This window comes from Anguilla anguilla, chromosome 14 (genome assembly GCF_013347855.1).
Source record: "Anguilla anguilla isolate fAngAng1 chromosome 14, fAngAng1.pri, whole genome shotgun sequence".
Lineage (NCBI taxonomy): Eukaryota > Metazoa > Chordata > Actinopteri > Anguilliformes > Anguillidae > Anguilla > Anguilla anguilla.
Genome location: NC_049214.1, coordinates 37,399,475 through 37,417,914, shown reverse-complemented (window position 1 = coordinate 37,417,914; position 18,440 = coordinate 37,399,475). Strand labels below are relative to the sequence as shown.

The window sequence follows — 18,440 nt, the reverse complement described above, 5'->3', positions numbered from 1 at the left end:
GGGTCTTTCTGTGTGGAGTTTTTATGTTCGTGTCCACGTGGGTTTCCTCCAGGTACTCCGGTTTCCTCCAACAATCCAAAGACATGCAGGTAGGCCGATTGGAGACCCCAAAATTGCGTATAGCTATGATTGTCTGAGTGAATGGTGTGCCCTGCGATACATTGGCAGCATGTCCAGGGTGTATTCCTGCCTCTCGCCCAATGCATGCTGGGATAGGCTTCTGCACCCCTCGTGAGAATCAATGCTGTCCTGCCTCCCTCGCTCTCTTCTGATTCACTCCCCAAATCCACTTCAGCTAGGTGAGGATATGCCCTTGCCATGCTAAGTCCTTGAAATTAATATTAAATATGTTTTATTCACTAAGTACACCTAATGAAAAGATATACCACTCTGTTAACTACCTCGTTAGATTTCAGCACAACCTGCCATAAATAAAGGCTATATTTAACAAAACCTGTACTTTAAGATAATTTAAAATACAAAACTGCCATATTGGTGATGCTTGCCATTTCCTCAAGTGCAGAAAACGAAGAGTGCATGAATGCATTATTATAACAAGCACGAAACCGTCCAGACCCACGGCGCACCTGTACAAAGTGTCATGAGTAAAACTTGACTAACTGTATATCTAGCTAGCTATGGCATGTCCGCACCTCTGTAACGTTATTTGTTGTCCTCCGTGTGTCCATACATCTGTATCGATGGTACGCGCTAACTAGGTTAAAGTAGGTGAAACGCTAACATGTTAGGGTTAGCTAAAGTAACATTAGGCGATAAAGCTGTGCTTAAAAATCTTGTGCCGTTCGAAGTGGTGATTTTGGGAGATGCACCTGCGCATGCATCCTACTAAACGAAGCACCACCTGCGCATGCATCCTACGAAACGTCCCTCTCAGATCGTCCATGAGTGAGTGAGTGAGTGACCACAATTTGCCATGCATAGCCCATAGCGGCAGGCAGTCATGCACGCCGTGGGAAAAAATGTTCATTGAAATGTGCACATTTTTGCAACACAAGTAAAAAGATATCTTATTGCTCAACTAACCTAATTGAGGAGAGCTGGCTATATCTGATGGTATTGAGTATTTTATTACTTTATCACTGTATGGTTAATGAAGGAAATTGAGACCAAAATCAGTGGGGAAATTTTCTGCCTCCTCAGTTTTCAGCTCATCAGCCGCCACTGTTTGGTGCGATGCCAAATTCTTACCCTCCCAACCTTACCCTCTGAGAAGCTTTCACACGTCATAAATACATCCCCTTTATGATAATTATTCACTGTAAAGGGATTAAATTCACATGTGAAATTGTGTTTAGGGGGTGAAAAGGAAGTCTTTTCCACTGAAAGGAGGCCATTTGTTTATTATGAATGGACATTTCTGGTTTAAGCAAAGCTGCTTCACATTTCCATTATGGAAAATTCAGTATCAGTTTTTATCACCCATGAACTTACATTGAAAGGAAAATGTGAAAACGTAAATGCTGCATAATTTCATATATTTATTCAGTTTTTACAATTGTACTGCCCAACACCAATTTTATATTCTGAAATATGAAAAACAGAACAAAATGGATTACACATCACTTAAACCTGCTAAATCAGTTAAAAGATGAAGTAGTATCCTGCTTTCTCTGTTAAAGCCTAAATAACATAGAGAACCCCTTTTGACCTGTAATTAAGCAAAGATAGTAGAAAGAGATTTGCTGCAATGTAATAATAACAATGAAGAGTGATGGGGAGAAATGGTGTCTCTTCAGCGGTAAAACAGCAGCATGGCAGACTCAGTGATATCCCGGGAGGCACTCCATCCTCTGTGGGTTCCATAGCCGTCCCAGTCAAACGAAGCAAAATCCCCACACTGACGTGGTGCACCTTCAGGGAAATGGCCTCCTCCCCCCACACAGTACTGCAATACAACAGACAAACTGAAGCTGAAAGAGAGGTAGGTATAAGCCAAAACAAAGCTGAAGCTGAGACAACTATGAAGCTGAAACCAGCTGAAGCTGATGCAGGTGAAACTGATACAGGTGAAGCTAATATAGGTGAAGCTAATGTAGGTGAAGCTGAAACTGTCGAAGCTAATGCAGGTGACGCTAATGCAGGTGAAAATGCCACAGAACTGTGGCTGACACTGAGCTGAAGGCCATGATGACTCATTTGTTCCCTACACACTGCAAAGGGAGGCTCCTTTGCTCTGAGCACTTTGAAGGTTATAAGTTTAGTAAATAAAAATATTATATAATAAAGATGCTTTCATGTGTGGTGATATATTTGCCTGTGAATGCTAATTAAATCAGGGCCATGTTTTCAAAAATGAAAAGAAGGCAGAGTGAGTATGCATGAGCATACGTGTTCATGTGCAGGCATTTCATTCATAGTTTTGATTTGTTTTTAGTTTTCCTTTAAATGAGGCCTGTGGATATTTTGTTTTCAAGCAAATCTCTACTATTAATTAAGAAATTCTACCTTACTTTGTAATTCAAATATTTCCTAATTTAATGTAGTGGGGAGCACATGGAGAAATAGCTCTCTGTTTAAATGAACTGTACACAGTGATGAACATGCCAGTTATTCCTTAGTTCTAACTCAGAGTAATCATGCCTAGCCATTATTATATACTCATACTTATGTAAGTATGTGATATAAAGTACACCATGCTATAAGCCGTCATATGTATGTCTTATGAAGCACACCATGCTATAAGCAGTCAAATGTATGTCTTATGAAGCACGCCATGCTATAAGCAGTCATATGTATGTCTTATGAAGCACACCATGCTATAAGCAGTCATATGTATGTCTTATGAAGCACAACATGCTATAAGCAGTCTTACATGTTCTGTGTTGCATCCCCTGGGACTGACTCCAGAGCAGATGGCCATAGCTGCCCTCTCATAGTTGAAGACTCGGAAAGTGATAAAACCTGCAGTAAACTCCCCTGTAACAAAAATGAGAAGAGAATGATAACATCTCTGTCTGTGTTGTCTCCATAAGCATATCAGTATGGGTTGTACTACACACATTACATTACATTAGCGGCCAGTCTGTGCTGTTTCTAATACACACACCAGGCTGTGCTGTTTCTAATGCTTTCATACCCCTTGGGTGTGGCCCATACAGATTTGCAGTAGTTTCTGCATTCCCAAAATCATACACTATAGGAACAGTTGGGCCTTTGTCAGTGTTGCATGTGCCCAAATTGAATCTCACAGGGTAGCGCTGAAACACAGAAAGAAAAACAGCATCAGCAAAACCCATTTTGACTGCTCTGCAACACACAAACACAGTTTCTTTATTACACAAATAACTATTTTATGTAATAAAGTTTATTTTGCAGGTTGTACTTTCAGCTGTTAGACAGTCAGCTGTTCATGGTTTTAAGCAAGAATGCCTGACCAAATATATGAATAAATAAATAAATGCACTGTGTCAAATGCAATACCTTGAACAGCTGGTAGAGGTTTCCTCCCTGTAAAGTCAGGAATCTGGTCGCTGTGTGGTAGCGCAAGATGGACTTGGCGATCCATTTCTCCATTTCTGCATTGTTCCGAACATGCCACACGGACACGTCTTCCGCTGTGATGTCATAATACCCGGGGTTCTAGAACACGGAACCCACACAAAGATAAAAGCCAGTGTTGATAACTAGCTTTGATGAAAAACTACACGGGAGACTAATGGGATGGGAAGTCTCCACACAAAAATGTACCATAATGATGTGAATACCAACATATGTATCTTTATAATTCCAGCATGCAATACAACAGAGATAAGAACTTCCTTTCTCTTCTCCCATTTCTTCATGTTGGTCTTTGCCCTTCTTTTATATAAGGATCTCTTTTCTTTTCAACTGTACACTGTACTTTTGGACAGGTTGTCTTTATGAACCCGAGACAGGAGGAAGGGCCAGTTCTGTCTGTGGTCAGTACTGCAGAAATGTGGAACGGCCAGTTCTGTGGGGGATGGGTGGGGGTGGTCATTACTGTGAGAGAGATCAGTTTGGTGCAATGGGTCAGAACTCTGATATGGGCAACTACTGTGAGAGGTGTCAGTTCTGTCAGAGTTGTCCGTACTGAGACATGTAGGTACTGGGAGAGGTGTCAATGCTGTCAGAGGGGTCAGTACTGTGAGATGGTTAGTTCTGTCAGAGTGGTCAGTTTTGTGAGAGGGGTCAGTTCTGTGAGATGAGCAGTACTGTGAGATGGTTAGTTCTGTGAGAGAGGTCAGTTCCGTGACAGGGTAAGTTCCGTGTGATGGGTCATCATTGTGAGATGTGTAAGTACTTTGAGAGGGGTCTGTATTGTGAGATGGTTAGGTCTGTGAGAGGGGTCAGTTTTGTGAGTGGGGTGAGTACTATGAGATGGTTAGGTCTGTGAGAGGGGTCAGTATTGTGAGATGGTTAGTTCTGTGCAACGGGTCAGTACTGTGAGATGGTCAGTGCTGCAAGTTAGTTAGTTCTATGAGATGGCCAGTGCTGTGAGGTGGTCAGTTCTGTGAGATAGTCAGTGCTGTGAGTTGGTCAGTACTGTGAGTTGGTTAGTTCTGTGAGGTGGTCAGTTCTATGAGTTGATTAGTGCTGTGAGATGGTCAGTGCTATGAGAGAGGTCAGTTCTGTGAGTTGGTTAGTGCTGTGAAAAGGTCAGTGCTGTAAGAGAGGTCAGTACTGTGCGATGGTCAATGCTATGAGTTAGTTAGTTCTGTGAGAAGGTCTGTGCTGTGAGTTGGTTAGTTCTGTGAGATGGTCAGTGCTGTGAGTTGGTTAGTTTTGTGAGATGGTCAGTGCTGTGATTTGATCAGTGCTGTGAGTTAGTTAGTTTTGTGAGATGGCCAGTGCTATGAGTTAGTTAGTTCTGTGAGAAGGTCAGTGCTGTGAGTTGGTTAGTTCTGTGAGATGGTCAGTGCTGTGAGTTGGTTAGTTCTGTGAGATGGTCAGTGCTGTGAGTTATGAGTTATTTCTGTGAGATGGTTTGTGCTGTGAGATGGTCAGTGCTGTGAGTTGGTTAGTTCTGTGAGATGGCCAGTGCTGTGAGTTGGTTAGTTCCGTGAGAGAGGTCAGTACTGTGAGATGGTCAGTGCAGTGAGTTGTTTAGTTCTGTGAGATGGTCAGTGCTGTGAGTTATGAGTTAGTTCTGTGAGATGGTTAGTGCTGTGAGAGAGGTCAGTGCTGTGAAATGGCCAGTGCTGTGATTTGGTTATTGCTGTGAGATGGTCAGTGCTGTAAGAGAGGTCAGTACTGTGAGATGATGAGTTCTGTGGGAGGTGTCGGGTCTGAGGGGCAGCACTGAGGGGTTCACCTTGTAGTCATCAGAGGTGGCAGCCTCAGGAGACCCAAAGGTAACCTTGTTGCTCCAGGTTCCGTCCCCCTCTGGCAGATTGGGGTTGTCGCCCTGCTGGCTGGACCAGCGATCCCCCAGAGTGCACTTCCCATACAGGTTATTCTCATGGACGCTGGCCACCAGTGTCCAGCCCCCACCCGCCGTGGTCATGTCACAGAATGCCTCGTACCGAATGCCATTTGTGGTAGTGAGGTAATACAGCCCATCTGGAAATGTCATTTGAAAATAATAAAGATTCTTTGTGAACCTTAAACTTCAATTGTTATTAAGAAAAAACTTTCTGACGCAATTGTTCCAGGTTCTGAAAATAGTTGCATACCGACATGAACTTCATATGTTTCTTTGAGCTCTTTGCAGCTCCGGGCGACATATTGGATCTTGTCTCCTTCTGCATTGTTGACAATATACAGGAGAAAAAAAGAACAGAAGAAAAAATGCATGATCAAATAATTAAACAGCCAAATTGCAATCATCTCTGCAAAGTACAGCATTAAGGAATTTAGACTATTTAAATGTTTCCAACACTGTAAATGCACTACCCTTTTCCTTCCACAACTGTTTCTAAACATTCTACATTAAAATAAGTGTTTAATTTTTTTTGAAAAAATGGACATACAGGCATTTTTCCCCTTTTTTTCCAAACTCCTGGCAGTCAATAAGCAGCAGGATTTGGTACCCAGGTGCATATGTGTTGCTCTCACCTCCAGCACACTATTCAGCAACTGCATGACAGATGCTTTGATACAAATTGTTCTATCAAGCGCTATCAAACTAATTTCTACAATGGGTGGGGCCATTGTAGAAATATAAATGATAGGTTTATAAATCTGCAGAGATAACACCTTAGACAATGTTCACTGTAAGACTGAATAAACTGTGAAAACACAGCGTCAGGTCAACAAATGCAGTCGGAATAAGGTTAAAGACAACTGTGTGAAGTGCAATCGATTTGTGTGTGTTTCCTGCTCATTTATATCACCAAAGATGTTTGTTCTTTGTGCATTTGATAGGTAAGGGGAGAGAGATGCGTGAAAGTGCACTCCGAAGCAGGGGAAGGGAAAGTGTTATTGAATTTGTTATGAGAATAAATTACTTATTTAGAAATACTGAGAAATATTGCACTGTGTATTTTGTTACTACTTTTTCCATTTTTTGTTTTGTCTTGTTTTTCACATTTTAGTGGTTTTTCTCAGTGTACCTGTAATATGCCTTGCTGTGTTTTCCCTTTAGCCTATATACAAAGTAACCACTATATACTAGAAATTAAAATCTTGGAATGATTCAGTTGTGTCCTGTTTCAAGAAAATGGCAAACAGTTTCATAGCTTCTAAAGTTTTAATTCCTATAAAATAGTCAACATTTAAGTAAACATTAGTCACTAAAGACACTGAAAGCTCTGCATTAGAATACTTTGGACATTTGCTTACCACATTTAGAATCACATAGGCAGGGCTCCAATAACAAGGACATCACGAAAATGGCCCAGTGTAGCATCTCTAAAAGAAACAAAGTTCAGCTGACGTTTATTTTATTTAGCTCACTTATATGTTATCAATAATTCCATTTAGTATTTATAGCACCTATAACCATCATCAATCTCATAATTTCCATGAAATGAATGAAATGGTTTGCAGGACAATTGATTGTATCTGCGGTCTGGGTGAAAGGGTTGTGTAAAATAAGCTTGTATGCAAGAATATTCCTGTATTTATTATGGCAGGTTCTGTGATTTTGGGTTAAATAAAGAGGTATCAGACATTTCTTTAGGGAAGCAGAGGAAGTAAATAAATTACAACCCTGCCTCTTTTTTTTCACACTGATTCCTCACTTTTATTTCTGTGTAATTGCTATTCAGCTGCACACACTTTTTTACTTTAACTTCAGCATGATGTATAACTCAATATTACTAGTCCATATGTACTAGGGGTGTGCAGAGACATCATTATCTGTATCTGTATCTGTATCTGTTCAACCAACAAAATTATCTGTATCTGTGTTTGGATAGAAGACAGGAAGTGGGCGTGGTTTATACAGGAAGTCACGTTAAATCAGGCAAATGTTGTATTTTTTAACCTAATATTCATTGGCAATGCAATTGTTGTGCCTTCAAAGCATCAAATTGATTTAATATTGGCATATAATTAATCATGAAATATATTTACACATCCTCATGCTGTTCCTTTTATCTCTCTCTCTTTTTTTATTTTTAACCAAACTAAGTTTTATGAACACTGTTCATTATAGCCAAGACCTATGACTGATACATATATCATGTTACATCTTAAATGGCTGAATATTGACTAAAATACAAGGTAAAACGTCGGTTTTTTCAATATTTCGACTGGGTTTTTTTTTAATGGAGGAAATTAACACATACAGCTAAAAAGTGGATCTAAGCTTCATTTTGATGTATAGGTTGCGGGGGTTTGAAAGAAATCCAGCTGCCACACCAGGTTTGTGTCTCGCTAGCTCCCGCACCTCCTCCTCGATGCGAGAGTTTCCCTAAGTGATAGCCGGGAATGGTCAGGTCTCAGCCCGCTGCCTGCTGTGCGCTGACTCAGTGGGGGCAACTACATAATATAGCGATCACTTTTCGGTAATGTGTAGTAAATGAAACGACTAGTTAGTGAAATCAAAGTCCTATGTTGCAAACAGAATGGGCATTTTTATCTAGTGGCCATCCACAATGATTTGAATCGATTTGAAGAAACATAATGGCTGACGCATAGAACTTGCAGCGCAGTGGCTCAAAGTTTGTTGGTGTGTGTAACTGGTGCCCCCCACCCCTCTCTCTCTCTTTCTCTCTCTCTCTCTCTCTCTCTTCCCATGTAACGTTAGATAGAGGTTATGAGATACATCCCTAATATTTACAATATTTTCTCAGATTTATCCATGTACTGTACATTATACTTCCATCGCACCACATGGCCCTTTCCTTCCAAAAGAGCAAACAAAAACAAAATTGGGTTTGCTAATTTAGCAGTATAAGAGACCAGAGTATAATGTTGAGTAGGAGGATATGTATTATTCATGTAAACACACAAACGGTTAGAGGGGCAGTTACAGAATCCATTGCTGACCGATATTATGCGCGAATTTGAATGGCTTGTATTAGAGTAATACAGTCATTTTAGATAAAATAAACGGCATAGTGATTTTCAAAAGGGTGAATTACCTATACCTAGCAACTTTCAAGTCTTGTAGAGTGTTTTCCCACACCGTTTCAGCATGAATGGCAGTGAATGACGTGTCTGGACAAAATGTAAACAAACACGATATCTCAAAAATAAGGCAATTTTGGGAAAAATGGTTGAGGTTTATGTAAACTATGTGGCCGATGTTGATGGCCACTGACTTGTAGTAACACTGGTGCGGTCCTTTAACTTTTTTCATAATTACGAGATCCTGATTGTAATATACTGGATGATTATACACTTAATTACTTGAAATAAGGAGGTCTGTCGGTAACGTATAGCTGGCTTGCTTTATTTCAACTTCAAGCCTGACATAATACATCAGCACTATGATACAGTACACTTCCGGGGCACAACTGCGGTTCCTTTGTAGATGGCACAAGTATTCCACAGACAAGGTAGTATAGCTATGCAAGTATATATACTATGATACTGATCTCATAATTACGAGATCCTGATCTCGTAATTATGAGATTTTCTCGTAATTAGGCTACAAGATCTTTTCTCATAATTACGAGATCCTGATCTTTATATTTGCTGATAGACCTAGCTGACATCGTTTTCTGGAGTAAGACAGAAGCGGATAGGACTGTATCATTGATTTACTGCCTCTGTCTCTACCGAACACAGATAAGATCTCATCATTATGTAAGTATTACTGCTCAAAATATTTCGGTTATATACGTTATTTTTTAAATTGAGTGTCTTTAAATAGGTTAGTGGTATTTTATTGGATATTTCACACTGTAATGTAAGCGTTCGTTAGAAGTTTAGTAGTTTTTGTGATGCATGCAACAATGAGAGTTGGAACATTGCCAGAACGTGGTGGACGGTTGTTTTCGTGTCGTCCCATCCCCATTCAAGAACACATACGAGAGCACAGAGTATAGAGTTGGAAGGAAAATAGCCAAAACGTCCCCTCCCCATACAAGAAAACATGAGAGTATAGAAATAGAGTTAATTATTACACATTTAGGTACTGTACCGCATTGTGTGACATTATTTCTCCATAATTTTTTAATATCAATGCTTCATCTTAAACCTTCATAAGAGGCTAATTTATATGCTTTATAATGGACAAAAAGCATTTTATTCATTTTTGGAGAAATTTTGGATATGTCTCTAGACCCCTAGATATTTTAGACCACCAAAAGCTTGTAATTCCCAATTGAAAATTATACAATAGTGAGTTTCTTGAGTCAAAACAGTTGATTTGTAGTGAAATACGTAAATATGTTGTGATTTACAGCAATGCATAATTTAGACATTTTGGGTAGATTTGGAGAGGCTGGGTACACTGCTTAGTGTTTGCTTCATAGATCTTTAGCAGTTCTACATATCCACCCTTAAGATTTTATGAACTTGTGGTCAAGAAGTTTTTGATCCAGGACATAGTTTAACCTGCTGTATCTTTCAGTATTTCATTGCAAACTAAAAAAGAGCAAATTCATTTTTGATTTTTTGCCTAGACAATTGCATTTGTAGCACTTTATTTCTTCCAAATTTATGAATATGAATTAATCTAAATGGCATAAACGTATTTCTTCATTTAAGCCATTTTTCAAGTCTCTGTGGTGTTCTCATCTGAAGTTAAAAAGCTTTAAATAGGGTACCCCCTAAATGGGCAAAGATTGGTCAGATTTGGCATGTGCACTAAGGGGTTAAGTTCAGGAACTGTATTGTCACACGTGAGTGTTACAGGTGCAAATACGATGTGAACACATGCCACTTGACAACTGAAAAGGCTGACAGAATCCCTTATCATATTGCTCATTTCACTCGAACAGGATATGCTTTAATGAGCTCAAGATGTAAGGGATCGTCCCTGATTAATATGGGTTCACTAGAGTCAAGTGCAAACCACGTTGGGGAGATGTGAGAAAAAGAGACACTTATAATGAGATTAAGCAATTTTCCCATCAAAACACAGCTCTCTGTGTTAGTAATATTATTCCTCTGGTACTTTGTGTTCATGGTGTTCAGGCAAAGCCTCATTCTGGCACAGTGGTTTGCTGTTGATATAATGCTGACTGTGACAGTGAAGCCTATTTACAAACAGAACATTTTAAAAATCCACCTCTCTGTCAACCTGAGAGCAGCACCTTACAGCCTAGCTAAGTTTAATGGAATAAGCTTTTACTGAGAGCAGCTTACAGCCTAGCTAAGCTTAATGGAATAAGCTTTTACTGAGAGCAGCTTACAGCCTAGCTAAGTTTAATGGAATAAGCTTTTACTGAAAGCAGCTTACAGCCTAGCTAAGGTTAATGGAATAAGCTTTTACAGATAGCAGCTTACAGCCTAGCTAAGGTTAATGGAATAAGCTTTTACTGAGAGCAGCTTACAGCCTAGCTAAGGTTAATGGAATAAGCTTTTACAGAGAGCAGCTTACAGTCTAACTAAGTTTAATGGAATAAGCTTTTACAGAGAGCAGCTTACAGCCTAGCTAAGCTTAATGGAATAAGCTTTTACAGAGAGCAGCTTACATCCTAGCTAAGCTTAATGGAATAAGCTTTGTGGCGTGGATCTCAGCCTAAATGACGTAAGCTGAAACCGGCCGCCAGACAATCGATTCAGGACCCGGGACAGCGCCGGAGTAAGCAACCCAGCCGCAGGACCCTGGAGAGCGGCACGCTGGAAAATCACCAGCTCCCTGATTGCCGAGCTGCACACCTGGAAGCACTAAGGAGACACAGCTGCCGCCACTCCAGGGAACTGGGCTGGGCACATAAAAGAGGGCGCCTAGCTCCCTTGGGGAGCTCCGTTAGGGAGTGCTGCGAAGCACCACGTTCGCTCTGTTAACCTGTATTCTCATTTTATTTCAGAATCCGGTTGAGACGCGGGAACGTCACCCTTCAGAAATTAAAAGAAGGACTTCTCTTGCTGTCTCCCGGACAAAGATAACCCCGCGACTTTTTTTGTTCATTTTATTGTTAAAAGGAAACTTTGTTTTTGCGCGTAGTATGGGGTTACGCGTGTAGGTGATAATAAAAAGTCAGATTGAGTTAATTTTTCTAAAACCTCCGCTCTGTGTGTTCTCTGTGCCGCCCACCTGCACCGTCACACCCAGTACGATGCCACAGCTTTTACTGAGAGCAGCTTACAGCCTAACTAAGGTTAATGGAATAAGCTTTTACTGAGAGCAGCTTACAGCCTAGCTAAGGTTAATGGAATAAGCTTTTACTGAGAGCAGCTTACAGCCTAACTAAGGTTAATGGAATAAGCTTTTACTGAGAGCAGCTTACAGCCTAACTAAGGTTAATGGAATAAGCTTTTACTGAGAGCAGCTTACAGCCTAACTAAGGTTAATGGAATAAGCTTTTACTGAGAGCAGCTTACAGCCTAACTAAGGTTAATGGAATAAGCTTTTACTGAGAGCAGCTTACAGCCTAACTAAGCTTAATGGAATAAGCTTTTACTGAGAGCAGCTTACAGCCTAACTAAACTTAATGGAATAAGCTTTTACTGAGAGCAGCTTACAGCCTAACTAAACTTAATGGAATAAGCTTTTACTGAGAGCAGCTTACAGCCTAGCTAAGGTTAATGGAATAAGCTTTTACTGAGAGCAGCTTACAGCCTAGCTAAGGTTAATGGAATAAGCTTTTACTGAGAGCAGCTTACAGCCTAACTAAGGTTAATGGAATAAGCTTTTACAGAGAGCACCTTACAGCCTAACTAAGGTTAATGGAATAAGCTTTTACTGAGAGCAGCTTACAGCCTAGCTAAGGTTAATGGAATAAGCTTTTACTGAGAGCAGCTTACAGCCTAACTAAGTTTAATGGAATAAGCTTTTACTGAGAGCAGCTTACAGCCTAACTAAGGTTAATGGAATAAGCTTTTACAGAGAGCAGTTTACAGCCTAACTAAGTTTAATGGAATAAGCTTTTACTGAGAGCAGTTTACAGCCTAACTCTAAGTTTAATGGAATAAGCTTTTACTGAGAGCAGCTTACAGCCTAACTAAGTTTAATGGAATAAGCTTTTACTGAGAGCAGCTTACAGCCTAGCTAAGGTTAATGGAATAAGCTTTTACTGAGAGCAGTTTACAGCCTAACTAAGTTTAATGGAATAAGCTTTTACTGAGAGCAGCTTACAGCCTATCTAAGGTTAATGGAATAAGCTTTTACAGAGAGCAGCTTACAGCCTAACTAAGTTTAATGGAATAAGCTTTTACTGAGAGCAGTTTACAGCCTAGCTTAACTTAATGGAATAAGCTTTTACTAGGAGCACCTTACAGGCTAACTAAACATAATGGAATAAGCTTTTACAGAGAGCAGTTTACAGCCTAGCTAAACTCAATGCGATACCCCAAATGGGAGCTGAACCCACAACCTCAGAGTTATAAGCCCAGTTCCGTAACCATGACGCTCCTCTGTCCCTGTCAGGCAGGGTACATGAGTAGTTTCAAAAAATTTTGAATTTAAGAACACTGATTTTAACTGATTTTAATTTTTTTAACTATGATATTATATTACATTAGCATTTTAAAACTGTAAATTCTGTACTTTTTAATGTATTCCCTGTCTCACTGATAATTTTATCGATTTGAATTTGTTGGATGTGAATTCAAATCATATTGTCCAATCCAATCACATGCACACATCACGAATGGAGCACCTTCTTAACCATTGGTGATGTGTGCATGTGATTGGATGAGTATTGGTGTCTGCCATAGGTGGCTCAATCTCATGTCATCAACTGAAATCTTCATTCTTTGGCCATTCTCACAGTTATCGATAATGATTAATTAATCATGAGGGGCGTGTATCTACGTACATCAGTGTGATCTGAGGCACAAGTGTTGTGTGTTTGAGAGAAGGACCGTGAACTGAAATGGAGGGAGAAACAGAACGGGCCTCGTTGCCTCTCCAAGTCTGAGATTACTGAACAAGTTAGGAATCACAAAATGCACAAAATGAACATCGTAATCATTTGACAAAGCAATCCACTTTCCTTGACGGCCAACACAGACTCACACTAAATAAAACCAAACACTGCCCAGATGATTCAGCCTTACTTGGTCTGAAGATCCTGAATTCGGTTGTCGGCCTAGAAGTGTGCGGGTTCCGTGTGGGGCTCCTTGAGCTGGTGCTGTGTTGTTCCAGCGCAGAAACAAGCCGCTTCGCTGTGGAATGAAGCTTTGCTTCTTGTTCACAGTGCAGGTCTGTGCCCATTTTTATTCTCACAATTGCGTCACATGGTTGGTGATATACCCAATCATAAAGCTGTTAGAACTGCAAAAGAGCGTAACTGAGAACATTAACTTGGATCCAAGTTAAATAAACTATGCATAATCAGTAGCCTATGATTCAGTCTTTTATTAAGCCAACTTCAAATACCCGAGTGAATTTTTACATTTCGCGTTATTTCTCTTTTTATTGTGCATTATGTAGATAACTGATACAAAAAATCTGTTATTACATTACATTACAGGCATTTAGCAGACGCTCTTATCCAGAGCGACTTACACAACTTTTTTTTTTTTTTACATAGCATTTTACATTGTATCCATTTATACAGCTGGATATATACTGAAGCAATGCAGGTGAAGTACTTTGCTCAAGGGTACAACGGCAGTGTCCTTACCCGGGAATCGAACCTGCGACCTTACCCACTGTGCTACACTCCGTCCTATATGTTATGAATGGTAAATGGACTGCATTTATATAGCGCTTTTATCCAAAGCGCTTTACAATTGATGCCTCTCATTCGCCAGAGCAGTTAGGGGTTAGGTGTCTTGCTCAAGGACACTTCGACATGCCCAGGGCAGGGTTTGAACCGACAATCCTCCGACTGCCAGACAATCGGTCTTACCTCCTGAGCTATGTCGCCCCAACATTTATGAGAAACTTATGCCTTATCATTTGTGCTGAGCATTATTAGTCAGAGTTATCAATGTTATCAAACAGACAAGTGTTTACCTAGTCTGTCCTTCTAGGGTTGGTTGGCACAGTTGCTTGCAGTATAAAAGAGTATGTTTTTGACAGGTAGGCTGTTTTGCTGGGAAAATATAAGTGAACAAGTAGAACTTTAATGAAATTGCATTGCATTAACCTATACATAACAATACATACTGTTCTTTGTTGTAAGTTTGCTTATATTTACATAGCAATAAGGTCACTTCACACAGGCTATTTTTATAATTAACATATCAATGACATTAATTTATCAGAGGGATAGATACGTAGGAAATCAATTAGATTTTATACTGAAATGATTTTTCATTATTCTTGCATGGTTTGTCTGCATATGATTCTAATGAATGCTGTTATTCTGAAATAATGCTTTTTGTGACTGGGAGTCAGGACTCTAATTGATTGGGAGAATAAATGTTAAATGTGTGATGCTCCATCTTGGCATATATCATCTCGTGTTTGCGTTCTGATGACTCAAAGACCAAAATCTGTGAAATCTGTTTTTGTTAAGTGTGGGGTCTCCAATGTTTTCAACATCGGCTTAGGATATGAAAACTCCTGTAGTGTGTACCAGGCATTAGTTACCACCTAGTCAGTCAGCTACAAGTATGAGATTGATGTTTTTTGTACTTTAAAGTCCCTACAGACTTTATTGAGATAGAGGGACTGATGGGTTTGCAGCAAGAGATCTGTTCATTCTGCACATAAAAGACAGTGTGTGAGTCTATTTGTGTGACCTGAAGATGTACTTGTGGCACATAGAATATTTATATATAATTGCCCACTTACTTAAATGTGTTATTTTATATGTATGCACTTTATTTTGCATGTTTACAGACACCCCCCATTCCATTTCAAGCATTTGAGTATAAAAGGCATGAGATCACCTGCGGGTACATAAGCTGTGGGTGCGCTGCGTTATTCAGTTGGCTGTTAACACCTGAATCAATAAAGCCACTGAAGACCAGCCTCAATATTGTGTTTTTCGTTTATTCTTTCAGAATAAATAATTTCTAAAATATGTCACCCCTTGAGTCAGCTTGCACTCTATGGGTGTAATATACGCTTTGCAGGTGTAACAAGTTGTTCTGCTTTTACCGTCTTCCTTGGAAGGGCAGGTGAGGCCCCTTGCTCAGTTTGCTTTCTCCTTGCTACTGTACACTTATCAGAATCCTTGGGGCTTGTGTTTGTGCCATAGATAAAGTTGGCGCTAAGGAGTCACATCGCAGTCCAGTTGGGACGAATGCCATCTTGTTTAAAAAATCAATTTCGGAGCCAAAACAGGTTGAAGTTGTCAATGAAATGGACTCTGCATGTGGCACAGGCTGTTGTTGGCCAGGTATTAAGGCTGAGTGGCCTGCTGAAGGATCCAACTCCTCTGTTCAGAGTAGGAATTGAGCCTGAGATGAATGTCTGTAAAGGAAGCTTAGCAAGTAGCTTCAACAGGTTGGAAAAGTCCTTTTTCAATAGCTCAGATCCCTGTGATTCCTTAGGGAGGATATCATATAACGCTGCATGTACAATAACCTTCTGTACATAGGGTTTGGTGGAGAGGATTTGTGGTGTTAACTCTGTTACCCATTCGACTGTTGCATTTGGGATGAAAATATTTTATATTATCTTGTTCTTCATGTTTATGGTTATTGAGTCCCCAGTGAGTAGTATTTTTGTGTTAGTAGTTTGCTATTTCTCAGCAGGATCAGTGATCAGATTCATCCTGGCATTAGCATTATGGCTGGTAAATCTAGCAGACTGTCACGTAACGGGAAACATACGTCGGAAACAAACACAAGGAACCAGCACCCGAGTCAAGGGAACAAAGAACTTAAATAGACAGGGGGTAACAAGACACAGGTGAACTCAAAAAACAATCAACCCAGAAAAGGAGGGGATAACAAGACACAGGTGGGAACAATGATAGGATAACGAGACAATTGGAAACAATTATACAATTAACAGAGGGGAGCAGGACACAAAACAGAAGTGCCGCCATCTGGCGGCCCAACAAGGGAAACACAGACAGGAAAACACAGAACCATGACACAGACATCACGTTAGACTCACCACTGGCGCCGGAGCTGGCGCTAGTGGGCTGCTTAGGTCCAGTAGGGCAGCTGGTGTTAGTGTTCGGACTAGCATTAGCAGGCAGTTTATGGTAATTGAGAATTGAGTTTATGGTAATTGAGGCAGTTTATGGTAATTGAGAATGCAGAAGAGTGGATGACCAGTGTGTAGATCAAGTCTATGACTCTCTATGAGTTTTGCTTGCATACACACACATAAACAGACACACAATGTCTATGCGAAAGCTACAACTTCAAAACATGAGAAAGATGCACTCTCTGCTCTTTGGATTATGTGGGATAAGCAGATGGAGCAGTTGCTGCTCCTGGACAATCCTGAACCTGAAGTCGTGGTGGACAAATGATTGGGTCATTGCAGAGGCTACTGTCCTTTTGGCCAGTACATTTCCAGCAGGACAGATTAATATGGCATCAGGATATGGGTGGCATGTGATGGAAGGTCCATTTATGCTTGACTGCAATAACAAGAAAGGAGTGAATAATCTTGAACGCATACAGGATCATATATCCTCTCTGTGGTGATCACAAGGAGAAAGCAAACAGGGCAGGTGCCATGCCTGCCCTTCCAAGGAAGACGATAAAATCAGAACAACTTGTTACACCTGCAAAGCGTAAATATGCGGGTCACACACACAGATCCTCACATACTTCCATTCATGTGCAGAATGAACAGATCTCTTGCTGCGAACCCATCACTCCCTCAATCTATTTATCCTTCCATCCAAACAGTAGGGCTGTTCCATGATTTCAAATTATGCATTCAATGTGGATAAAATTCTATGGATACAATTGGTTATGTTCATTGTATTTTTGATGTTCTACCTTCGGCTAAACAAAAAGTTTTTTTATTGGTTAAATTTGTAATACAGGACTCAAACCTTGTAATTTGTGAATTTGTTCATTATGTCAAGTCATCAAGACAAGCAGACTATCATGGCAATTACTCCCAATCAACAGACACACAAAACATTATATTTTCATCCTAAATACATGTACTTGCTTCCTAACGCCTGATGAAGTTGGTCAAATCACCACACAAGCCTGAAAGGCACAACATTACCAAATGCTCAAAGAGCACGTTGTGGAGGATCGGTGATGAGCTGGCGGTGCTTTAGCAAGGCTGGAATCGGGCAGATTTGTTTTTGTGAGGGATACGTGAATCAAGCCATGTACAAGGTTATCCTGGAAAAAAACTTGCTTCCTTCTGCTCTGACAATGTTCCCCAACTCTGAGGATTGGTTTTTCCTGCAGGACAATTCTCCATGCCGCACAGCCAGGTCAATCAAGGTGAGGATGGAGGACCACCAGATCAAGACCCTGTCATGGCCAGCCCAATCTCCAGACCTGAACCATTACATTACATTACATTATAGGCATTTAGCAGACGCTCTTATCCAGATCGACGTACAACAAGTGCATAGGTTCATGATGTAGAGGTGCAAAAGAAACACTAGAGTGAAGTAAGGATCGTAGTGCCAGAAGTGACCACATCGATCAGGACTCCAACCCTGTAGAGTAAGCTTGTTCAGCAAGCAAGAATCCTACCAAGTACAAACTAGCACTGGAATCACACCTAATCATACAAAAACAATCCTGCCAGATACACTAACATAATCAAATTATCCTAGCTAGGTACAGTGAGCTGAACTATAGGCTAGGGAGGGGTGGGGAGAGGTGCAGCCTGAAGAGATGAGTCTTCAGTCTGCGTTTGAAAGTGGTGAGATTCTCTGCTGTTCTGACCATCACGGGGAGGTCATTCCACCAGCGAGGGGCCAGGACAGACAGCAGACGGGAGCGGGAAGTGCAGACGCGAAGAGGGGGAGGTGCCAAGCGTCCAGAGGTGGCAGAACGGAGAGGTCTGGCTGGTGTGTAGGGTCTGATGATCCTCTGAATGTACCCTGGTGCTGACCCCTTAG

General features: G+C 40.6%; 1 protein-coding gene across 2 annotated transcripts; it reads right to left on the bottom strand.

Moving 5' to 3' along the window:
* Positions 1 to 1,626: 1,626 nt before the first annotated feature.
* LOC118212678 (intelectin-like) lies at positions 1,627 to 13,724 on the bottom strand. Of its 2 annotated transcripts, none has more exons than XM_035390840.1 (8): positions 13,543 to 13,724; positions 6,763 to 6,831; positions 5,655 to 5,735; positions 5,294 to 5,541; positions 3,442 to 3,600; positions 3,098 to 3,218; positions 2,834 to 2,937; positions 1,627 to 1,906 (listed from the first exon to the last, which is right to left on the bottom strand). In XM_035390840.1, exons 1-8 carry the CDS (start codon positions 13,697 to 13,699, stop codon positions 1,754 to 1,756), a joined length of 1,092 nt encoding a protein of 363 aa, XP_035246731.1. In that variant the 5' UTR covers positions 13,700 to 13,724; the 3' UTR covers positions 1,627 to 1,753. The 2 variants fall into 2 exon arrangements, with proteins under 2 accessions (XP_035246731.1, XP_035246732.1); XM_035390841.1 differs by having other exon boundaries at positions 5,655 to 5,723.
* Positions 13,725 to 18,440: the final 4,716 nt, after the last annotated feature.

Excerpts from the sequence above, each read along its gene's own strand:
- LOC118212678 (XM_035390840.1), bottom strand. The coding sequence starts at position 13,699 with ATGGGCACAGACCTGCACTGTGAACAAGAAGCAAAGCTTCATTCCACA. Across the intron at positions 5,542-5,654 it reads AACATATGAAGTTCATGTCG|ATGGGCTGTATTACCTCACT; the intron begins GTATGCAACTAT and ends TGACATTTCCAG. Across the intron at positions 1,907-2,833 it reads GGGGATGCAACACAGAACAT|TACTGTGTGGGGGGAGGAGG; the intron begins GTAAGACTGCTT and ends GTTGTATTGCAG.